Consider the following 24,766-nt stretch of genomic DNA (forward strand, 5'->3'; position numbering starts at 1 on the left):
TAATATAGCCTTTGGGTGCTGTGGCCTGCAGAGCTCATCCCTCTCCTCTCTGGCCGAGCTTTTTAATGAGCGATGTTAGGTGCCTGGAACTGGTAAGCTTAGAGACAGTAAAATTTGAAGGCACAGGGCAGAAATCCATCCACCTGTTTCCCTCTCCTCCTCGTGACCTGCTGTCACATCTGAAGGCCTGCAGACACCACTGCCTGGCTCCTCTGCTGGTCCTTCAGCCCTGCAGCTCGGTAACCGAGCTGACTGCAGGGCCTCAGTGGTCTCCAACCCTGCAAAGCCAAAGCAGCTCTGCTAACCTGGCTGGGCTGTCCCTGGGGTCCTGCGGCTACGCTGACAAACAGCACCCAGAACCAGGGTAAAGACAGGCAAAACGTTGTACCTTCCTAACCCTTGAAAGCCTTTGCCGGGCCTGAGATCAGCTCCAAATGAGGCCTCTCCGTGAACAGAGGCCTGATGATTGGGGGATGAAGGGGTGCGGGAGGCTGCTCGCTGCTGCCATGGAGCCTTGGCACAGCAAAGCACGCAGGCAGGGTATCCCCGAGGCAAGAAGGATGCCCTCGTGCCTGTTTTTTACTGTGGCACAGACTGAGGAATTTGTAAGCCCAGGCCTCAGGAGGGGTTCACCAGCCCCAGCTGTCAGCCCTGTCCCTCAGCAAGGTTTGCACATAGGAAAAACTCCTGCAAATCAACTGCTGCCACTGCTGGCTCAGGACCCAGGGGCCTTTCAGCTCCAAAGCACAAGGAGGCCACGGCCACCATCACAAAGCTTTTGTTTTGACCCACGATGAGCTGGCAGGAGACCCTGTCCACACCCTAAATACACACACAGCACCATGCCCTCACCTTGCACCCCGCCGTCAGCTGCCAGAGCTTGTCCAGGCATTTCACAGTGGTACCCAGACAGCGCTGGGCGAGAGCAGCCCCGCTGCCCGCACCGCAGCCCCGTCAGCTTCGGTGGTCTTGCTGGGACCGCCAGGGGATGGTAAACGTAGGCGAGTCCTGAGCAACCCGTGTTTCCCAGGCAAAAAAATGTTAAACAATGTCTCTGTGTCCCCATTGTTTTCTTAACTCAAGGCATTTCCTTTGTCGTAACTGTGAGCTATAAAGTCGCGCTTTAGAGGGTTTTATAATAAAATGTGGAGTATATTATTACCGGTGTAATTTATTTCTAATACGCCCTGTCCCTGCTCTGTTTTCCAATGGCTTTCATGCACTGCAAACCCCAACACTGTTAGTTACTACAGAGTTCCTTGGCTATGCAGTCCACAAAGTCTATGTCTGAAATAAATAGTTTAGTCCTCTATAGTGACAGCAATGCCAACCAAATATTTCTGACAGCTAACCCACTGAAAAATAGCACGGAGTTTGCATGAATACGTGCAGCAGCCTCAGTAGCACAGTCCTCAGCACAAAACCAGCACAGAGGGAAAAACGTATTAAAAGTCCCTTACCTCCCGCTCACCACCAGGTAGCAACTGTGTGCAGTGCTTGGTGCCTGCTGCCGTCGCTGTCGGGACAAGCAGGAAGGCATTTAGCTGGAAAGGAAGGAAAAGGGTTAGTAAAGAAAGCTGTTGAAGCTAGGCCACACAGATGCCAAACCAGACCCCTTTGTGAAACAAATATTTACTAGGCACAACATATTTACTAGGCGCAACAGGAATGATTTTGCTTGCTTTGTGCAAGAAGCTCAAGGGCAGAGGGAAGGTAAGACCTACAGGGGGTGAAATTCGTGGCACTTACCTAAATCCCAGTTTCTTAAAGAAGAAACGGCCTCTCCCCTGCAGTCAGCACCTGGCCCACGAGCAGCGAAGGTTCCCGCAGCAATCCTGCAGCGTAAGAGGTGTTCACAGCTGCTAGCAGCACAGACACCTGACACAGAGCTGGCACAGGCCTCGGCCTCTGCACCCCCCGCCAAGCCAGACAGGATCAGCGCCGCCTTCGCAGGGACCCCCTCAGCGGCTGTGCCAGGTGCAAGCAGCGCCCAGGCTCCTGGGCCCAAGCCCCCCCGTCAGACACATTCTTGTTAAATATTTCTGACTGAATTCAAAGCAAGTCTGTGAGAGTGAACCCAATAAGGGATCACAACAGAGCCCCAAGCCACTTACTTTTTTTAACTTGCCCATTTTTAATTAAAATTTGCAGGAGAAAGGGCCTAGAAATTAGCCGGGATCTTCAACTCTAATTAAAAAAAAAAAAAAAAAAAGGCAAAATAAAACAGCTCCAACTGCTCAGCAATGTCCTACCCGCCTGTGGGACCAGCAGCTCTCTCCAAGACCATCCCAGCTCCCTGACCTTTATGACCTTTGCCTTTTCCCCCTCTTCCCGCTGCCCTTACGCCCCCCTTACCTTGCAAAGCGCTTCGTCCTACAAAAGCAGCGCTGCTGGGGCTGCTGCTGCTGGGCGTTTGCTCTCCCTTGGCAAAACCCTGCAGAAACGGAAGGCTGTGGATGCAAAAACAAGCACCGAGAGGCGAGGAACCGCAGTCACCTGAGACCAAGCCGGGTTGTCCCGCACATGCAAGTTGGGCGTACCAGTGCCTGCGTGAGTCCTGGTGACCTCTGCGGGGCTGCTCCCAGCGTCCAGAGCTGCTCCTCCGCGGTGGACATAGCCCGGCGTGGGCTGCACCCTGCGGGGCACGGCTGGCACCCTGCAAGCAGGCTCTGCAGAGCACGGCTGAGCAACCACCCGAGGCTGGGTGCTCAGCCACATCTAGGAGGAAGGTCACAGGTGCAGCGCGTGCGGATCCCTGACACGGGGATCCCTGGGGCATTTGGGGCTCTCAGACCCCTGCCTCATTCACCCAGAGGCTAGGGACTGGCTTTTACAGACACTGAGGTGCACGCCTCTGGAAATCCGGTGGAGCATGGGAACCAGCTTCCCTGAAACTCCTCCAGGCTTTCATCCCAATCTCTACCTGACAATCGGATGCCCGGGGCTAGATATATCCCATCTGGCATTAAAATACAGTCTGCAGCACGAGAGCTGGCAGTCTGTGGCTCCCAAATCTCACAGAGGGCTTTGTCTGTCTGTGCTTCAACACAGCAGAAGGTTCCTCCCGACTCTGGACCCCAGCAAGCAGTCCCAGTAAAGCCCAGGCACTCCAGCAACGTACTTCATAGCCACATATTGAAATGAAGACAGGCACGCACAGATTACATGCAAACCACACTTGCCACAAGCCAAAATGCTCAGCAGCACCGTACAAACTATCCTGCAGGCAACAGAGATGCTGAGCACCTCTGATGCTCAGATGCCTCGGATGAGGCTGAGCATACCCCAGCCCCAGAGCTGTGCGCTCTGTGTGCTTCACAGTTTGAGAGGGAAGCCTGATCCTGCAGGGGAAAAAGGCTGCGAGGAGGGAACGAATGGTGCTGCTGGATGAGCTATGGCACAGAAACCAGCAGGGAGCTGCAAAAACCCCACACCACGAGGGTGAGCGCTGCAGTCTCTCTGACCCATCACACGACGGAGGATGTGCAGGGAGACCGGGAAGAGTTTTCCGAGCAGCTTGGCTGGAATCCAGCTGGTTCCACGGGTGCTTCTGCACCATAAAACACGAACCACGACTTTAGATGCTCACTGTGAATCTGATGGAGCCCGTTCTCCCTGTAACAAGAGACAACTGACACTTTTAGAGCAGAGGCAACGCATAGCTACAGCCCTGGCAAAGTCAGTAATTGTAAAGGTTTCATTTCTCTTCCTGTCCAAATGTCAGCCCTTCCTTCAGCCAAACCTCCGTTTTGCTGTGCTTCGGGCACCAAAGGGCACAGACAATCTACTGAAGCGACAGTGAAAAGAGAGAGGAAATTCCCCTTTTCCCCTAACCTGTTTCTCCACAAGGTATGATAGCATCGCTCGTGTCTTGGCGCCAGCTTTCATCCCCAAGAGTGCCTTAGCCAGTTGTTCTTTTGACAATGAACCTGTGGAATAATTTGGGTCTCTCTTTGCGCATCTAATGTTACTATTCAAACGCTGAGCCAGGACATCTGGGTGAGGGCATTTTTCCTCTTCTGTGAACAACAGCCGCAATTGTCACAAGGGCTGGCAGTCACAGTTGACGTCTCTGCCTCAGCCCTGTCCAGAGCTGCTCTGGCTCTGCCGAGGTGACGGGTGCCATGAGAAAAGCAGCAGAGAACAACCCCACAGTGCGAACCTCGGGCCCTGGGGAGCGATTACACACGGCTTATAGCTCCGTGGGCAAACTGATCCGGTGATCCAGTGAGGCTCAGGATGCAAGCGTGAGGCCAAAGCGTCTCTGGGGACACGTGAACCATCACAGCCCATCAGAGGCCCGGCTTGTGCTGCAGGGACTGCTGCTGTGCTGGGGACAAGGTCAGCTTAAAGCAAAGAGGGGAGGGAGAAATGCCACGAGGCTCATCCAAAAAAAAAAAAAAAGTAAAAGAAGCCACATACCATACAAAGTCAACAGCAAAGAAGTGGCCAGCAGGAGGAGAAAGGAAGCGGTGGATGAGATTTGGGAAGAGATGTCCAGGCCTCTTCCTCTTCTGTGCCCTCTGCTTTGGGCTGCACAAACCATTGAATGCTCTCGCAAAACCAATCGTTTTCAGACCTCTCTCCTTATCAAACATGGGCAGCTACAAAATGCCTGTGAAACTAACCATATCAGATCAGTCCACATAAATTCAGAGAAGAGAGCGGCACGGACAACTTACAAAACAGAACAGAAACTCACAGCCAGATCTCCTTCCTCTTACTTGTGTTCCTGTAGGTATCGAGCCATTCACTGTGTCACCCGCTGCCTAACCAGGGAGCCAGCTGTGACCAAGGGTCCTGACCGGGTCTGTGAGACCTCAGGATCCATCTCAGTTTCCCCAGTCATGCTCCCTCCCCCTCCTTAGCTGTGAGGTGATGCTCAAAAAGCTCAGAAAAGAGAACATTAAGAAGCAACTTCCTCATGAAAAAAAATAAAAATAAAAATAAAAAAGCCAGTAATTTCATTCTGCAGTTTTTCCATTGAGAACTAATTCTGGCCAAGATCAAGGAGTCAAATTTAGAAAGACAAACAAATCTTTAGGCTGACCCAAAAACTAACATCAAGATTACAGCTGACTAAGAGTCTGATGCAGCCTATTGGCTCAGTTGATTCAATACTTCCTTAAAAATCTCTGTGCGCTGGGAACAAAGCTGCAATCTACACTATCCACCATCAGTGGAAACTCCAGAATTGCTCAGACTCCCACATAATTTTAGACTAACTCAAAGATCTTTCAAGAAGTCTGTTAACAAATAAAAATCCCACAGCACCAGAATCCGGATGAGGAAATGCAAAATGCCAACAATAAATACTGAAACACAAATATTTACTTGATTCAAAAAGAAAGCAAGCACCGGAAAGCCCGGGAGGTGTGATGCAGGAACTGGGAACATCCTCAGCACGGCCTCGGTGCCAGTCACTTCACCTGGGCCAAGGCCAGAGGTGGCCGGGGGGTCGTGCCTGCGAGCAGCAGTCCGTGGCGGTGGCGGGAGAACCGGGGCACTCGCACCTCTGCCTCAGTGTCTGTGGTCCCCGTGCCTTCGGGTGCTGGAGAAGTGCTGCGAAGCCCTTGGTCCCCACTGCGCACGGGAGTCCGGAGGAAGGCCTGGGGATCTCAGAGAGTCACCCCGGAGAGCTCCTGTTGCAGAAGGAGAGAAACGCAGATGGGATAAGGGCTTTAGGACCAAGGGGTAAGCTCGGCACCTTACGGCCCAACGAACGCCATTAGACAACTCCGAGAGTTATCTAACGACAGATAACTATTGGAGTTAGCGATAACTCCGTCCCTTCAAAGGGCAGCCGGAGCTTCCCATCCCAACAGTCCAGGAGGGTTCGTTTCTTCAATCAGGGCCCCCAGGACAGGGGAACAGAACGGAGGGGAAGACTACCAAAAATATTACACCTTGGGCTTCAGCTTGCTTGGTGAACGCATAAAACAGGGTGCAGCTTCCCGAGAGAGGCCCTCAGCGTCCCAAACCTCTCTGCTCTCCGGGTGACACACCACGCCAGCACCAAGGCCACCAGAGAGCTGTCAGGGAGTTACAGCCACGTCTCTGCTCAAGGGAGACGTGGGCATTTGGGAGCAATTCAGCGGGGCTGGGCCGAACGGACGAGGCCCGTCACAGTTGCTGTCTGCTGAGGCTTACTGCTCTCGCAGTGGGGTCCTTCCCAGCCGTGGCATTCGCAGCGGTAGCTTCCAGGCCCGAGGATGCACACGCCCTGGTTCAGGCACGGGTTGGGTTTGCACAGGCTCACGGGGCTCTTCGCTTCTGCAACGAGCAGCAGGACAGCAGGGTCAGGCACGTCGACAGAGTGGTGATCGTTAAGACCCACGTCCATCAGGAACACTTCCAAAAAGACAGCAGCTAAATATCCCCAACGTCAGGAGATGTCAGCTGGGGCGAGCGGGGCGGGAAGCACACAGACATGGCAGAGGGCGTACACCTACGGCCCTGTTTGTACACAGAGGGCAGACTCCCCTGTGTCTAACCTGGAGAAGAGGAAGGATGGCTTTGCTAGATGTTCTGATCCAAAAGGAAGCATCTTCAGAGCCGTGCACTGAAGACACGAGCACTTCTAAACCTCCCAGATCCAGACACCGCCAGTGCAGAGCGAGACACGTGCCCTGCTCCAAGCAGTTCACAAGCCCAGACACCCCCGGAGTTCAAACCCCACTCGCCCTGGAGAGGGCCTGAGCTTGTACCAGAGGGCAGCAAGGACAAGACGTCAGCTGGGCAGCAGGGATGGCATGAGGGGAAAACAGTACGGGAAATATTTCAGTGCTTTTTTCTTGGAGATCTGAGAGAAAAGCCTGCAATGGTAGCCCGGGCTGTAATTAGCTCTGTTCTCGTGAAATATGGGGCAGCTTTCCCAGCCCTCCGAAAGGAGCGGACCTCAGCTGGCAGCAGGGCTGGCAGCGTTTCCTGCTGTGAATACGCTAGGTTACGTAGCAGCATCCCTGAGGAATTCGCTTCCAGCCTTCTGGCACCTCTACCGCAGCGTTGGTAAAGGTGTGAAATTCCTCCAGGGAACCACGGCGTGGTGTAGGGTCTGCACCCGCTAGCCTCGCCCCTTGCTCCGCAGCAGGGAAAGCAGACAAAGGGAGAAGGAAAGGAAGGAGAGGGAAAGAATACAGCTTCTACCCTCTATCCACCACAACAGTTACTACAGATTACGACACGTTATAGTCATTCCCCCCGTACAGACAACGATGATTGCGCATCAACACTCAAACCTACGCCTAAGACAGGCAGAATTATCACTGACGCCAGTCCTAGATTTGAGGGATCTCAATCATCAGTTCCTGTTGACTTTACGTGGAGTCAAGCTGACTTCAACAGCCTTTTTGTTGTGGTGAGACACCCCGGATCGGGTCCTGCCTGACGGCATGTCCCCAGGGACAGGTGCCTTTGCCTTCACCGCAGGGTGGCAGAGCTGCTGGCAACCAAAGCCAGAGGGCCCTCTCAGACCCACCACACTCCTTCCAGGCCCTGGCTGCTCCCCAGAGAGCTTTCCCGGTGCTCTGCTCCACACGCCTTGCGTCCACCACTTCTCTCCACGCCTGGCACACGGCACAACCTGGGGATCCCTGTTTGGGGGAGTCATGCTATTCCGCCCAGACACCATTTCTCTGAACTCAAGCCTCCTGTTAACACAATATCATCTTAAATCAGCTTCCTTCACTTCGGGGAGTTTACCCTTTGATGATGCCTGTATTTCTATTAATTTATTTTATATAATTAGTGCTTAGGATCCTTTCTCCTAGACCCCAGGTCATTTTTTATGGTCCCTTTTCAGCTAAGCCTCGTAATAAATACAATACTCCAGGTGTCCACAGGCAGGGTCTATTTTTCATATACTTTTATCATGAGTCTTTCTTTTTAAGTCCTTTCACAGACAACGATTCTGTTGTTAAGTCTTGGACTTAGAGTAGAAGGGTGAATGAAGGGTTTATCTTTACATCAACCTGGGTCCCAGCCTGTATAGTACAAACAGTGATTACCTGCACATGAAATGAAAGCAACGATTCAGTCTCCAGAAATGGTAGGTTATTAGCCTGAACCATTGAACCTTGATGTCTCTTCCCCCTCATCTGTGTCCTCGTGGTTAATTTCATGGTAGAGTAGTTTGTTTTTATAATAACACAGCTGAAAACACCGCTGCAATAGCAGCACATTGAACATCTCCAGGTAGGAACTGCCTGCAGAGGCCTGTCAGGAGACGGGCTCCTCGTCCCAAAGAGACAGCTCTGGCGTTTTTTTCTAACCCTGAAAGAGCCACGGCACGCCAACAGATGAAAAAGACCTTTGATTGTGCTGTTAATCGCAGCACTGCTCAACTTGCTTCTTCATTTGATCTTACTTACGGGTTAAAACGTAACAAGACCAAAGAGCTAAACGTTATACTGATACAAATGAGAAATAAGACAAGGCATTTAAAAAGGGGGAGAGACCAGCTGGAGCAGCAAGGAACTAAAAGGACTTTCTCCACCACCAATGTCTGCAAACCAGGGCTGCTTTCCATTCTGAAAAGCTCATTTCAAACACAAGCACTCGCACTCAGCACACACGTGTTTCAAACTTGATTTCAGTATGCATTTTTTCACAGCTGGGAAACTTTCAGAACTTGAAATTGTGAAGAAAGCACACAGACATGAGATTTACATGAATATTTGAAAATTCTGCCCTCCTGAATGCTTTGGGAATAAGGATTTAGTCCTGCAAACAAAACTAAGCATAAGGTGTCTGAAGACCTCAATTTATCAGTCTGCAGGCTCCAAAACCAGACAGATTTTGGATTTCGGATTAAACCCTGTGCAATGCAAACAAAATCTCAGTGTCCTGTAGCGGGATACTCGCTCAGGGAGCGACACTGTTGGCTGCAGAAATGCATCCCCTTAATCCTCCCTAACAACGCTTCAGAAGGTACAGTAACACAGAGCTTTACATTCTCCAGACGTAAAGCAACATCAGAAAATGAGCAACTTCTTTGTCTTTCAGTGAAGGCAGAACCTGCACCTGGCAGGGCTGGAAAGAGCCAGTCACATGAAGCTTGACCTCACCAACTGCACTCAATATTGGGAAAGTTGGTTCCCGTCCCTTTAGGATTACTTTGGACAATTATCAGATCTCTATGTCATGGTCTCCTGTCTGTAAAGTGCATGTGACAACACCAAGAGCACTCATTAACGCATCAGAAAACCCACAACAACAAGGACTACGTATGAAACTCCCCTCTATGCCTGTTTTATGAAGTTTACCACCTGACAACAGCACAAATAGCGAGGTTGGGATGTTCTCACCTTCACAGATTCTTTCTGTGATAAGGTCCTGGTAATGCCGCAGGGCTTCATAGGAGGAGATGTGGACCAGGTAGGTGGGAGACCCAGCGACCCTCAGCAGCGCGTCCCTCCGTGCATCTCCAATGACGACCACGAACACCAAGACGCCGTTGTCCCTCAGCTGCTGAGCTGGGGCAGCTGCACCCTCCGTGCCACCTCCGTTTGTGAGCACCACCACCGCCTTGTTGACACCGGGCCGTGCTCCTTTCTGCACTGTCATCACGCCACCGTAAATATGGCCTAAGGCACTGCCGGCAGAGGGCAAGTCCCCGAGGAAAGGCGCTTGGTCGATGGCTTGGAGGAGAGCTGAGTTGCTCGTGTGGGTGTCCAAAGCAAACACGGTGTGAGCTTTGCTGCCGTAGGCCACGAGGGCAACTTGGGTGACATCCCGGTTGATACTGAAGTGCGAAGAGCTGCTCTTGACGAAGTCCCTCAGCTGCAGAAAATTTTCCAGGCCAACTCCAGCTGAGGCATCCACAGCAAACACCAAGTCAAGAGGCTGTGCCTGGCAGCCTGGAGAGAAGGGTGCAAACAATGTAATTTTCAGAGTATATATGTACTCCTTTCTACCAAAAAGAGCAGCGGGGGCAAATGGTGGGCAAAATTCATCACTACTGATCACTGTGAAGGATGATCTAAGACCCTTTAATACCAGTAGATACAGCTCCATCATAAAAAGCAGCGATGGAAGCTTAGTCCCTGAATCCATGACCGACAAAAGCAAAACAAGGACCAGTGGAGTTCAGTGGTTTGACAAACCTATCATGAAATCCCTCCACCACTCTCTTACCTTCAGGATTGTCCACACTGCAGATTCTTCTCTGCAGCTCTGGGATCTTGTTGAACAGATCCTGGGGATCTGAGTAGACAATTGTCTGCTTCGGATTGCCGGTCACTTCAGCCAGCTCTGCTCTCACAAAGCTGCTGCCTACACCAATCAAGAAGAGCTCTTGGTCCCTCGCATACTTGGCAGCTTCTGCCACTGGGTCCTGGGACTTGGAGTCAGTGAGCAAGACAACCACGCGTGGGAGATCATCCTGCACATCTGCAAAGACTGGGGCGCTCCTAAAACCATGCTGTGCAACGTACCGCAGGGCTCTGCCTGTTAGGGTTCCTCCTCCACCGAAATTCAAGGCATCGATGCTCTTCATGAGACTGAACGCATCCTTGTGTTGTCCCACCTCAATGGGTATCCTGACATCAGTATCGTATTGGGCCACCCCCACGTTTGTTGGTGAGTCCCGGCCCACCACCGCGTGGAGGAACCTCTTGAGGAACGCTTTGTAGCGCAGGAACCCCTCCAGTGTGACCCCCGCTGAGCTGTCCATCAGGAAAAGGAGATCCACGCCACACTCGAGGCTCAGCTTTGGTGCTGAAAAGGAGAGAGCAATGTGTTGTATACAGCGTATGCTGACCCCTGGAGTCATTCCTGTGGCCCTGCCATGGGCACCACCAAGGCAGGACACAGCTGAGAAGGAAGGAGGGAGAGCACAGGTTCACACCTACCGCAGTGGACATCTCCTCCATACCCGACCGGGCACAGGCAGTGGTATTTGTCCAGCCCCTCCGGGACACAGGTGCCACCGTTCTGGCATGGCTGGGAGTCGCAAGGGTCTAAACGGGACCAGAGAAGGGAAAGACAGGGAGTCAGCAGGGAGCCTGCCCCTTCCCATCCCGTGCTGGCTCGAGAACGGCCTTTGGTGTGGAAAAGGGTCAAACTTCAGCCCGTCTTCCTGCAGCTGGAGCTAACGCAGGGCCATGTGCACCCTCACTCTCCTGGGATGGTTCTCAAATAGACAGCGGTGAAGACAGCAAACCAGACTGACCTCACTGCATTTGCTTTCCAACAATGCCAATGAAGTTACATTCGTGTAAATACAAAATAGTTAAAAAAACCTCCTTGCAGTCCTTCCAGATTTACACCAGCAAAGAAAGAAAAGGTCTCACCTGTTGCTTGGACAATGTTATACTGACAAAGAAAATAAAGCCACTGTTATCTGAACCAGCAAAGGGAGGGAGGCTAAGCGCAGAGCTCAAGTCCTGCAGCTATTTCCACTGCCACAGAAACAGGCTGACAATTAGCAAGTGTCAGGTTCCCTGCGGAACTGATGATGCCCATGGTACCCACTGAATGCGTGGAGGCATCCCACCCTGCACACCCTCAGATGGAGGGCTGTGGCTCTCCGCAGGCATTGGGAACAGGGCAACCCCCTGTCCCAGCAACACGAGCAGGTGAGGAGAGAACTGACTCCTCGGGTGGAAGGAGGAAAGGTGGGGAGGTATTTTAATTCAAAAGAATTCTGGTCATACATATCCATGAGATGACAAAATGGGATGTAATATCAACTTCTTGCTGAAGATCACAATCCTTTACTCAGAACAAAATCTTCAGAAGTGAGGATAAAGACTGCATCTTTTTATTCTTTTTATATTACCTTTCCTGCTTGGTAAATAAAATTTCAAAAAAGGTATAACCTTACCTGGGCATATAGTTCGGAAGCATCTGGATGTGTGTTTTATCAAGACTTTTTTCCACCTGAAATAGGAAATTTAATAATAAACAGGAAAATAAAATCTACCATGAATTTAAAGATTAACAAGGTACCTTCAAGGCTGACCTTACTATGTTTTCAGTGGAACACATTTTCTTTTGAAAAGGCAGTTTTTCAAAACTAGTATTTCAAATAAAAATGTCTATTCTAAGTGGGGTGGTGAAAGAAATACAGATCTTTTTTATCAGATCTACTCTTTTGCTTTTGAACTCTACTTCAACATTTTATGCCTAAAGATTATGGACATATTTTTAAAGCTTCAAATGATTTTTTTTTTTAGTTCTTAAAGAAGGGATGTTAAACTTCAGGACATGTCTGGAATTGTCTGTATAATCATCCCCCAATATATCTGTGCAGCAGGCCATTCGTAGCACAGCCCAGATACGAAGTGATTTTAAAACATTTATCTGACTGCCTGATATTAAAACAAACAAATGAGGCATCCCCTCTAAGGGAAAATACCCCCACACACAACAATTCCTGTACACCAACACTTTCACTCAGCTCTTTTTATCAGCAAAGAGAGCGAGAAGCTGCCTTCCTCTTCACAGCTCATTTTAAAGCATTTCCCTACTGCGCTGACTGCAGTGATGACATCTTTTGGAGGACCTGGCAACCTTTGTGGGTTTCCAGCTGCAGCCTCCCCTCTGGGCAAGAGGAAATTCCCCTCACACAGCACACTGCCATTGATCTAACAAAGCGCCTCCGTGTTTGCAACCCGGTTTTGGCACTGCCACATCAAGACTGCGGGTATTTCCTACCAGTGCCTGGAGCTTCTGCACAGGACAGTCCCTCCCCTCCCAGGCCACCCAAGCAAAGGAGAAGGGGCTCCTCTGGAGGGAAAACAGCCTGCAGGGAGGAAAACAGAACTAGCGCCCATGGAGGGAGCCAGACCTAGAAACACTCTGTAGCACAGAGTAGACAGACATGTAAACTTCCAGGCACCTCAGTTCAACAGGTAGGAGACTAATCCCAATTCCATTTATAACCTTTTGGGTGCTCTTGGGAAAATCATCATCTCCTTCTGCACCTCAGATGCTCCTCTTGCCCTTTTCAGATCAACGGCCAGAGCAGGGGTAGCTTCTTCCTAGGTCTATGCTCCACGCTTGCACCAGTGTTTCTAGGGATCTCCATCCCCATAGAGCCACGGTCAGACAAAAGCCTCACTGCCGTATGTCCCTTCTTCTCTCTGTCCCTCTCACTCTGAGATCTGCAGGTGTCTGACTCACCTGTAAAAAGGACACAGTGAAGCACGCACTGCATTTTGCTGCTTGGAGCCCTTCCAACAGACATAGTTTCCAGCCAGCTCTTTCACAGTTTCCAGGGTCCTGCGTTCACAAAGGTGGGATTCGACTTTGCAGCCTGTAGCAAAAAGCAAACCCGAACTGAGGTCAACTGCCTGAAAGTACCAAGTCTCTGTGGGAGTGGAGCAGCCCTTTGAAACAAACCAGCTTTCTTCATCTACCTGCCAACAGTTCAGGAGACAGTGCTTCAAAGAGTCCTCGATGAGACCCCAGAAGAGAATTTCTCTGTTGTCAGTCTCACAGCCTACCCCGCCTCCTGGGGTACTCTTCAGCCCCCTCTGCTCTGGCTATAAAACCACACTGCTGTGGCACTGCAGCACTTTTCAGCTCCTCTGGTGCCTTCATTACTCCTGTGTTTGATTTACTTCTACCTCTGGGCCACCCTAGTTCCCACATGGGTATCTCATCCATCTCTTGTGAGGCCCGGTGGCCTCCCCTTACCACACAGCCAAGTCTATTAGAAGATTTAGCACAACCGTGCTTATGTGCGAGGTCTGGTGTTCCCGTTCTGAGAGGTGAACAGAGATACACCAAGATCCTGCAACCTGCAGCAATTTGAAGAGGTACCCTGACAAGTCTGGGCACCAGAAACAGGCTACCCCGAAGTGCTACCCACTAATTCCCCTGTATGCTCTGTGGCTCCTCAGTCCGACTGCTCCACGGCAGGGATCTCAGACCCTTCAGGTCTAGAGAAGCATTTCAGACACCACCACCTCTTTTCTCACTCAGTGACAGGGTCGGAGCTGGGGCTGAGGCTACCTGGGGCAGCGGCGCGGCAGATGGAGCCGGTGAGGGCGCTGTACAGGCCGTTGGCAGCGTCGGCGGCGTCTCCAGCGAAGAGCACGTGCTGCTCGGTGGGCTCGCTGGCCAGCACGTGCAGCTCCTCCCACCTGCCAAGCAATGGGGGGGTTCAATGGCTCGTGTAACCGGGCCCTAAATGGTCCCCAAGGAGCTGAGTACCAAAACAAACCCCACGCTTGCCATTCGGTGAGCTGGGCCTTCGTGCCCAACGCTGTGGAGTTTCCTACCTTGGAAACTTGATTCCCACTGCAAAAACGGTGGTCCCTCTCTCCTTCACCTGCATGGCAGGCGTTGAGGTACTGCCCTGGGACTTTCCATCCGAAATGATGACCAGGATCTCAGGGACGGTCGAGTTTCTGCCACCTGGGAAGCCCTTGCGGAGAACGTATTTCAGAGCCCGGCCCGTGTCTGTGCTCCCACCTCTAGAGAGAAGGGAGATAAAATTGGAAAAGCAGAAATCAAACTTCCTCTCTTGCTATTGCTGATTTCCACATTTCTAACATCTGGAAGGGAGGAACTTCACTTATTTCCATCTGTTGCCACACAAGGCATCCACAGAGACGTCCAATCCTGTCATTCTTGTCATCTTTCCACAGGTCCATCTATCCATCCTTACCTCTCTCCTCTCCAACCCACAGTTGTGTTAAGAAGACTTAATCAAACAGAGCACTCTAGGATGTTTAAGTTTAATTTCCAGTTATGACAACTATCAACTGCTTCTGTTTTTCCATTTGAAAATGAAAACCACTTCTTTAAGAGTGGCTTGGAAAAGCGGTTTAACAGCAACCTCTTGTATTCCAGTCAGAAACGCAGTACAAATGGATATAGTGAACAAAGACCAGCATCTCAAATGTTTTCCTTTCTCTAGGCACATAAACGTGGTATACATTCTCGTCACATATCATCCCTTTCCCTCCAGAGGATCTCCTGCTGTTCTGAGATGAGAGCTACAGCAGGGGAGCCACGCGTCGCAGCTTGCGGCTAAGAATCTGCAGGCTGGCAGTGGGCAGAAAGCCCTTGCCTCTTTCTCCCTGGTTAATCTGAGATCTGAGGTTTAATTCAAATTTTTTATTTATTTATTTATTTATTTTTTTTTTTTTTTACAAAAGTCGTTTGTCCATCCTGTAGGAAAGCTCCTGAAAATACAAATGCTAAGCTTCTTGGTGTATTCCCAGAAACTCCATAGGACTGAATACAAGGCATGACTTCTTCAGGGCTTTGCCAATGCCCTTTACACTACTAAAGCAAGCATAAAGAAAAGCCACCCAGTGCTCCAGTTGTCTAAACCTACCCTGAATTCAACTGAAAGCAATACCTTCATCTGCTGGGTTGCATGCCAGCAGCACTGGTATGATAGGGAAGGTGCACCAGTCCCTGACATCCGCACAAGCTGTCCCCAGCCCTTCTCATTTTGGAGATGGGATCATCTGGAACAAGCATGGGGCCATTTAAAACATGATACAAGTTGTCCACATCAGCCCGTTCTTGTCCTTCCCCAGGAAACCATCCATTCCCTCTCGCCTGGTCCCACAAAAGAGACCGATGCTGCTACTTTCCAGGGGAAAGACAACAAAAAGATGGGCCAATGTATTCAAAAGCTATTTGGATGAGATTAGCAGAAAAAGACCAGCAGTCTCCAAACAAATCACAGAAGCCTCACCGCAGCCTGGTGCTGCCTCTTTCAAGTGCTCTCAGCTCTGTGCCCAGTGCAGGGGCTGACGTTGGGAAACGCCAGGAGCACCTCAAGGAGGCTCTCAACCAAGACGTCAAACACCCTGCTTTTTCAAAAGCCAACTGGAATCCATCCGTAACTATTTTATCTACTCCGAAACGTCAGTTTTTCATTTAAGCTAGATGAAATGGCTGAGCACAATGTCATTATTTCTGTTCAATCTGTCAGCATCCGTCTGTTGTCAAAGAATTTCAGTGCCAGACACAAAACACTGCTTCGCTTTCTCTGCTCTCAGACTTATAAGCAATAGCCAAGGAGGAGGAGTGTGGTTTTTTTTCTTTCTTTTATTTTTTTTCTGGTAAGTTTTCCCTGTAACACAACACAAGAGGTTTTCTTGATTTGATAAGCTTATCAAGAGCATTGCAACAAAACCCAGCTAACTGATGTTGATTAAAAGTCAGAAGCGGTCACATTGCTCACAACATGTACACCGTGCTGAGAGCAGCAGGCATCCGCGAGAAAAGTTGAGCAAACCTTTCGCCCTAACGCAGATCAACAAAAGAGAAGGCACTCGCGGGCCGTATTGATACCTCGTCTGTCACCAAAACAAGTGTTATTTGGGTTGGTTGTCAGGCCCTTTGCAGATCCAAATGTATTTCTTGGAGATGAAAAGTCTGGATGCTGAGAGCCTCTGAGAAGAGTGTTTCTTTGGGCTTCTGACTCCATTTCCTGAGGCCATGGGAACACATCCAAGTCATAACATTCACGAAGAAAATTTCTGCCTGAAAACCCAACTCCCGTGAATTCAGCAGATGCAAGGCATGCACAGATTTCGAGGGGCTAGCAATTCATCACTACCTGCTAGGTCAAAGGAAATCATAACCACCAAAACCCAAAGGTACACACTGTCCTGCCAGCGCTCAGCCAAGCAGGAGGGCCACACTTGCTTTTTCCTCTGCAAGCCCACAGCTGTGGGTGTGCAAACTCCTCACTGTACGGCCCAGCAAACAGCAGCAGAGTGTCCCTGCACCTCCTGCCAGCAGGAGGAAGGATGTAACCCACCACCCAGCACAGAAACTCTCCCCTATCTACCACATTACAGCGTGACATTGGAAGCTTTCTCCCCCGTCAGCCTGCACTGACAAAGACAGAGCAGGATGCACGCTTGTTGCAGGCTGTGGATTATGGACCACAGGCACTGGCCATTCATCCCCCTTCCTACGGGTATCGCAGTGGTGCACGCAGAGCTGAGGTGCAAATCTTGGAAAACTCTCAGTCCAGAGATCACTCATAGCCCAGAAACAGAGAAGAGCTGTAAAATAAGCTGACCTGAACACCGTCCTCTTGATTCCCTCTTTCACTTCTTGTTTGGTTCCGTATGAATCCAGCGGGAACTCAAGGTGGGGAGTTGAACTAAACTGTATCAGTCCCACACGGACCTAAAAGAAAAGGTTAAAGAGTATGAAAGAAAGGTGCGAGCCTTTTGATCAATTTACAGATTTAGAAACTCTAAATTGTATCACAACAAACATCGTTTTGCATGTTGAACCACTGGCACTCTAAATATACCTTAAAAAAGAGCATAAACCACAGCATTGCCTGTACTGATTACAAACAAGGCAAAAGAAGTTCAGCTGCAGACAACATTGGACGCTCTGCTGCAGTTGCAGGCAGCTCAGGAACTATATTTATCCATTCAGAGCAGCTCACAGCCGCAAGGATAATAATAAGTTTATAAATAACACCTTTTACACCAAACCATTTAGACACTGAGACGGCAATCTTTCCATTACTAAAAGCAGCTCCCTCTGGCACTGAGCACAGCAGGTAACTCAAGGCAATTATTTTTCCACTGCCCTCCTCTAAAACCATTTGCTACGGTTGAAAATGTAAAACTGACTAAATTACCTATATTGGGCTATACATTCAGAATATTTCACTGAAGCCTTACAAGAAGTGTTATGGAATGTGACGTCTTGAAGGTAAAAAGGCTACTGATTTTCAGTCCTATGTAAGGATTAACAGAAAGACTAGGGGAAGCGTGGTATTTAAGAAAACAGCTCCTCAAATCCGCAAATATTGCAGGGATGAAAGAATAGAGCATCCAGCCAGGACCTGTCCTTAACCAAACTGTAATGGGCGATTTCACACGAGTGAAAACCTCCCCTCTGAGCAACATCCCTGTTGGCTGCAGAGAATGTAGGCCCACTCGCAGCTGAGGAGGACAAGGACATTGTGAAGACCTGTGGCAGCATGCAGATTCCCAAATACCTCTGTACACAACTGGCATGAACTCCTTCTGTTCTGCCCTCTAGGCTTATTTTGGAGTAGGGACTTTCTAGAAGCAGGGCCAACAGACTGTGTCATGTACATCCCTACAGAGAGGTAGAGACATCTCTACAGAGGACCTCTCTACCACCCCTACAGAGAACTTGCCAGAGACTAATTCTGCTACTTTCCAGGGGAAAAAAAAAACAACACAAAAAGGTGCTACCATTTGTAGTCTGTCTATGAGCATCCAAAATCAAATAAAAATCAGTAAAACAAACAAACAAACAAAAAAACACACCACAAATCAGAATCTTTCACCTGAAAGATTACATCTTTTCTCAAGACCAAATGGAACTGCTTAAATCCGTGAAGAATCAAGAAGAGTCCTCCAGCCTCACTGCTTCACAAACCTTCGCTGCATCTTTCTGAATAAATATCCTGACCCCAAGGGAGCTGCCAGGATGAATTTTGCAATTTCACTCAGCATGCTATCACTGGCCTTCCCACACATCATCGAGCTGCTTGAAACTAAAATGAGACATTCCTGACACTCACCCTGCCTGGATGGATGTCCAAGGCATCGCAGAGTTTGCCTGCGAAGTGCTTAGACCTTTCAAAGCTGCCTTCGCCAACGCTGTAGGAGCCATCCAAGAGGAAAAGGATATCAACTGCGGCTGAGCACTGCATCACTAGGAGGGAACAAGATATATGCTGTGGGCTCACGCTTGGATCCGAGGCAACTGCAGAAGCTGGGCAGGCAGATTTTTTAGAAAACAATGAAACAAAAATTGGGAAAAGGAAAGGAAAGGAAATAAAAGCACCTGAATTTATCAGCCTCTGGAAGTAAATGGCAAAAAAAAAAAAAAAAAATGGACCTGCAGAGCACAGAGTGGGGCGATCCCACGCTCCCAACCCAAACCCTGCAAGCTCTCCTTCCTGTTCTGATCAGGACAGCTCACGGCTGATGGTTTGCAAGGCTTCCACCTGAGATTTCAGGTCCCCAGCCCGGCCCCCTGGGCTCTGTGGAATCGAGGGAGCTGGCAGCTCTGGTGAGCACATCCAGCGAAATTGTGAGCTGCGGAGCGAGTCGCTCTCCCAGCCCACAGAGTAGGCACTTGCAAGGCACGCTGGCCCCCGTGGAGCCAGATGTGTTTCATCTACAGCACAGTGTTCAAAGCACGCTCTGCTTTTGCAAGCACAAACTCTGCAGAGCTCCAAGGCACTGACAGAAACACGTTTCACAAAGATCTGACCATTCTCCTGCCTTCAGGGCCGCGTCCCTGTGTCACCCCTGCCTGCGGCAACACGCCGACTCCTCCGTGCATGTTGTTGAGGCATCGTGCTGCAGGGGAAGCCCCTCATCCCTCTGGCAGCACACGCAGCCAAGGGGCTGGTGGTGATGTGCACCAGGGAGAAACGTCCACGTGGAGCACACCAGGATGGAAAGTCTGAGCTGAACGCACGGCGCTGCTACGGGATGGGGCTGGAGGGCATGGCCAGCATAAGAAAAGATGTAAATTGACAGGCAGACAATAGCAAATGTCTAACAGGAGAATGCACGATATAGTCTGTAAGTAGGGGGGGGTGCTTTAGGAACTAATAGGGCCCCAAAAGAAAAAGAAAACAAACAAAAACACAAGAGAAACAAAGAAAAAAAAGAATTCAGAAAGTAGAAGGCTTGAGTTATAAAAACAAACTTACGCTGGCCAGCAGCTGAAATCTTGCCAATCATCTCCTGGTCGGCATGAATTTCTTGTATACCCAACGCCAGCAAAACTGTGGGATCAAACAGATCCATCAGTACCAGAAACTGCCTTTAAAAAAATAAATAAATGTGGCCTGTAATCTGTAGCAGTAAAAATGCTGTTTTGCTGGGCAGATTTCACACTTGCAAAATATAATGTGGTGATGCAGCTCAGCCCATTAGCACCCCCAGGAGGAAATTCCTTCTGGCAGGGACACGGACACAATTTGCCAAGCACCTCACTCCTGCACAAGGGAGGACGGTGCCCCTGCTCACTGCAAGCTGTGCCAGGCTCCGGCTCTGAAGACCGCAGCCACAGGACACACCAAACAGCTGCAACTGGAGACATCTATGAACTTTTAATATCAAAATAATAGCAACAGCTTTTCCTGTTTCAAATAGACTCTTCACATACAGTCACATGTGTTTGAAAAGCTGTTTCTCCAGGTATTGTTTTCCCCCTGTCCATGTAAAGCAGAGGCTTACATGGAAACCTCCTGGATTCAGCTCTCGCACCTCCGAGCACAGAACTCCAGCTGGAGACGGGGAAGCATCTGAGAGAGAAACCACTGATGCAGAAAGACGACTTTAAACGTACCTTGGGGAAGCAGGAAAACACAGAGGGACTCAAGTGGCAAGAGGCTCATGGCGACAAATCTGAGAGAAAAGAAAAAAATGAAAGGAATATTAATCCAATTCCTAAAGCAGGTTTCTTTGCCTGCAGCTAAAATCGCCTTGCTGGTTGTCTCATGAAGAGCTCCAAAACATCTGGTCTGAGTAAAACCACTGAATGCAGCTGTCCTGGGAAGAAGGGTGGGAAACAGGAAACAAAACATCGAACTAGAAGGAATGATAGAGAAGAAAGCTCCTCCTGTATACCATGTATACTCTTCTTCCCAAGCCCAGAAGGAAGCAGGCTTGGCAGGGGAAGGCAGGACTGCCCAGCTTCCTCAACAACACTCAGCCGCAGGCTCTTTCATGCCTCGTGTTTTCTGAGGACTGCTTTCTGGGGAGACGCTTTTATGTGCAAACGTCCAGCAAAGACAACGTTCTGCTCATTTTTTCTGCGAAATCAGAAAGGCTGCCATCACTCTGTAGGTGGACTTCAGTGACACTTTCAAACGTGCCCAGACTTAGACCAAGCATGTCTGGCAGAGGCCTTGTCTTTCTATTTAAGACGTGTATATTTAATTTTTCTCCAGATTGGGAGTGCTGGGTACACTACCAGGGCAATTCTGACCAGATTCAGGCTGGGGTTTGGTCTCCCTCATTGCAAAAGCAGATTTTTGTTGCAAAGTTAAAGACAAATAAGTGTGTTGCTTGACCACCGCCTCTACGCGTCAATTATTTTTCTGTGAAGACAGAGGGGGCTTTTCACAGGAAAGACTCATCTCTGCAGCAAATGATACATTAAATAAATAGGAAGAACCTGCACTTTTTGGTGAAATCACCAGAACAGGCCCGTTCCCATCACTCCAGATGCCAGTGCTTTGAAAGCACAACCTGGCAAACCTCGCGCTTCAGAGAAACAGAGGCCAGGAAGCAGCTTCACGGGTTTTCCTGTGGGGCCACCATGCTATCAGCCACGCCACCTTCGATCGCTGCCCCTCTCCAGTGCATTTCTGTGTGTTAGCTCCACCATGAACACATTTATTCAGTCAGAGCTGAGCACCGGGTCCTCTCAGGCCCGGACCTGACTGACCACCCCGGGCCCTGTTCAGTTCTGGCTTCTCACTCCCCCAGTTTCCACAATTTTTTAAGTCAGGCCCCAGCCTCTGCTGTTTCCACAGGTGGGAAGCCCCTGGTGACACACAGGTGTACACCCAGGAGTCCAGGGACACGTAAAACCTGAAACCCCAAGACACCAGCCAAGCTTTAAGCAACAGAGGCTGCTCTTCTGGGCAGGCTTTTCCATAAGAAAGGTCGCCGTGCACCGTGCCAAAACTGCGTGGCACAAAACAACGCCATGAGGTGCTATTCCCCATGTATCTGTACAAACACACACACCACTTCCACAGGCGGTTATCAGAAGGGTTACCACCTGCACTGCTTTGGGGCAGATGTTCCTCTTGTGCTGGGACAAGAAGAAAAATGGGTAAAAGTACCTGTCACAGCTGCTTTAATTAAACACCAGCTCTTTTCACGGCCCCCTGCTACCAAAACCTTGCCACGTAAACCCACTACACTGAGACCTGGCTTGCAACAAAAGGCATCCTCCAGCTTATTTTCCTAACTGTCCTCCCTTTATTTAACAGGAGGAGAGAAGGCAGAAAGGATTATGCTGCGTATTCATCAAAGCGTAACCTTAACAAGCCAGCGACACCCTGACAGCACAGTTGTAACGTGGTGCCTCCCCTCAGTGCCAGTCTGCTGGAGAGGACGTGGCACCGGCTCGCCGAAGGGAACCCGCTGCCCTACCCGCACGAAGGAGATTTCCTGGAGGCTGGAAGTTTCCTCCCAAAGGTGGATTTGCTGTCCAAGGTAAGGCATTAATTGCAAGTGACGCAATTCTCATTGATTCATCTCCTGAGGCTTGCTAAGAGGTTGGAGGCAGGTGAGACGCATCTATGGGGAACTCCAGGTGTCCCCTCCGCCCTTTGGGGACAGCTAATGGGGAGAAACGTGAGCCAGAGATGCAGGGGGAGGAAGGAAGAAGACAGGAAAAGTTTAACTGCTGCTCAAACGCACACTAAAAAATCAGTCTAAAACTTCTGATGCTTTTTTTTTTTCCTCCTACAAGTGATAAACAAGATTAATTTTTCATAAGATGCTTGACAAAACCAGCTTGTTTACTCAAAACCCTTGGTTTTGCACCGAGTAAGGGTTTTGACAGGCTCTTTTCCCCAGGGCAAGAAGGGCTCCTGCGCACAGACCTTGATCTTGCAGCACCGCTCACATGGGGCACTGTCAAAATCTACGTACTGCAGATCACGTCCCGCAAGAGCCACGAGATGCAGAACAAAAGACACTTTTCTGACCCAGGAGTTTGTGCTAAACTTATTGTGCAGTTTGTTCTGACAGCCATGCTCACGCTATTGACTTTGCCTGTGGCTAGAGCAGCAGGAGTGTTCCCGGGAATGCCTCATCCTTTTCATCCGTTGCTGGATGTCACATCTGAGACCACCCCCGGGAGCCAGAGCACCTCAAGCACTGAGAACTTGCTTTCAGCAGCGGGCAGCAAGTGCAGATGCCAGGAAGAAATGCTTTGTGTAGTGCCTGAGAAAAGGGGAAAGGTGATCTGTGTGAACTTGGTGTCTTGAGATAAACCAACAGCAGTGCAAGAAAAAACACAAAAACAATACAATTACATTGAGGTCATGTAAACGTGCAGAGGACTGGGTCCCGTACACTGCTGGGATCTCATGCAAGGCTCTGGGCTCAGCTGCAGTCACTGTAATCGTCCCCTCCTGCCCCGTGCAGGTCTGGGAAGGCCACAGCTGGTGCCTGTTTGGGGTCTGCTCTGTGCCATCCCAGCAAGAAGCATCCCCACCTGAGGTGGGTCAGCGAGCGATTTACTCACACCGTGAGCAGGTGCAAATGGTTCCCAGAGGAGGTGGGAGAGGGCCAGGCTCCCCACATCCTTGTGGCTTTCCTCTGCACATCAGCAGGGAGACATGGTTCTGCTTTATCCCTCAGCAGTAAGAATCTGTTCTTAAAACACCAAGGAGGATCAAGCTGGTTGTTAACAAATAGAAGCCTCAAACCACAGGTACCTGCTGGCTGGCTTGGAAGGACAAACCTCACAGCATCAGATGCAGGAATAAATATTGCTGTGGCAATCCTTCCTCTTCCCCTAACACCTAATCCTGCAGAAGAGGAATTCTAGCTTTTCTAGCCAGTCAGTTGTAGTGGTTACCTACAGCAGAGGCTGGAGGAAGGGAAGAAAAATCCTTCTTTTGTCAACTCTGGTATTTAATTTAGCTCTCAGAGCACGAGACAGTCTGTCCTCATCTCAGCCTGTATGACGCCAAGATGTTCTTCATCATCACATACCCAGCCCTTTTCACAAAACCAAGCACAATTAACACCACCTTATCCTCCTGCTGCATCTCTGAGAGCCCCCAGGGAGAAGGCACAGCCTGGGAATTCTCCATGGCACCACTCCTGCAAACTACAAGCTGCTACCTGCACGCGTTTTCAGGACAGAGGTTTGCGGGCCCTTCCTAAAGGAACTTCAGAGAGTGGGAATCCTCCACTTTTTTTTTTTTCTACAGAAGCAGGATACAATCAAATTTTTATTATTAATTTTTCATCTGCATGTACCTCCTAGGCTGACCCCACTGAACAGATACCTTCAAGAGTACCCAAGAAGAAGATAGTTTGCTGTCCCAGCACACCCTACACACACACAGGCTCTCCAGCACAGCCAGCTCAGAAGAAAGGGAAATGGGAAAGCGTGTTTATACGCGGTGCAGGTCTCCGGGTGATGCCTCATCTTCACTATGCAAAATTAAACATGTAAAACGGCACGCAAGTTCGCAGAAGTCCCCATTAAGCCATTTTCACAATTTCCAAGCCACGCTTTAATATCTGTTCACATATTACTCAGCTGGCATGGAAGCAGCATCCTTTCCCTTTCCTTTCCTCATGACTTTCTAAGTAGCAGCTCTGAGGAAGGCATCTTCATCCCTCTTGAACACAGGCAGGGTCCATCACCCAGCTGGGAACCAGAGCCCTCCCCTCACCAACACACCAGGAAAAGCCGCTCCTTGCACTCTCAAAGACAGAAGCCACTTAATGACCTCTCCTTAATGAGCTACAAGTGCCCGGACACATCACAGACACCGTTTGAGGTCCTTCAGTCCTCGCAGAAACTTGATGAAGCCTTGAGGCTTCGGAAGGAGGCCATCACTGAGGCCACCAGACACAACCTGCCCGTGAGCCTGCCCTGACAAGTGCAGCACGTCTCCCCAAACCCATGACAAACGAGCCAGCCGAAAGCCTTGAAGCAGGGGCTAGGGCTGGTTTATCTGTTCATTATTTCAGCAGCCCAGCACTGCTTGTGTACCAAGTGCTCAGGAAGCCTGGCCAAGCCACCCCAGCACGGCTCCCGCTCGCAGCCTCCCCTCGGTGCCGGG

The 24,766-nt window shown here is 49.9% G+C and overlaps 1 protein-coding gene across 1 annotated transcript; it reads right to left on the reverse strand.

Moving 5' to 3' along the window:
• Window positions 1–5,520: 5,520 nt before the first annotated feature.
• VWA2 (von Willebrand factor A domain containing 2) lies at window positions 5,521–23,782 on the reverse strand. The gene is made up of 14 exons (XM_035547541.2): window positions 23,682–23,782; window positions 20,287–20,345; window positions 19,646–19,720; window positions 18,500–18,633; window positions 17,003–17,112; window positions 14,229–14,423; window positions 13,960–14,090; window positions 13,126–13,258; window positions 11,825–11,880; window positions 10,851–10,958; window positions 10,135–10,716; window positions 9,306–9,857; window positions 6,151–6,273; window positions 5,521–5,642 (listed from the first exon to the last, which is right to left on the reverse strand). Exons 1-14 carry the CDS (start codon window positions 23,780–23,782, stop codon window positions 5,521–5,523), a joined length of 2,481 nt encoding a protein of 826 aa, XP_035403434.2.
• Between the last annotated feature and the right edge of the window lie 984 nt (window positions 23,783–24,766).

This window comes from Cygnus atratus, chromosome 7, assembly GCF_013377495.2.
Source record: "Cygnus atratus isolate AKBS03 ecotype Queensland, Australia chromosome 7, CAtr_DNAZoo_HiC_assembly, whole genome shotgun sequence".
In the NCBI taxonomy this organism is placed as follows: domain Eukaryota; kingdom Metazoa; phylum Chordata; class Aves; order Anseriformes; family Anatidae; genus Cygnus; species Cygnus atratus.

Excerpts from the sequence above, each read along its gene's own strand:
- VWA2 (XM_035547541.2), bottom strand. The coding sequence starts at position 23,782 with ATGGAGAATTCCCAGGCTGTGCCTTCTCCCTGGGGGCTCTCAGAGATG. Across the intron at positions 17,113-18,499 it reads TGGACATCCATCCAGGCAGG|GTCCGTGTGGGACTGATACA; the intron begins GTGAGTGTCAGG and ends CTTTTCTTTTAG. Across the intron at positions 14,424-17,002 it reads ATCAAGAGGACGGTGTTCAG|AGGTGGGAGCACAGACACGG; the intron begins GTCAGCTTATTT and ends CCTTCTCTCTAG.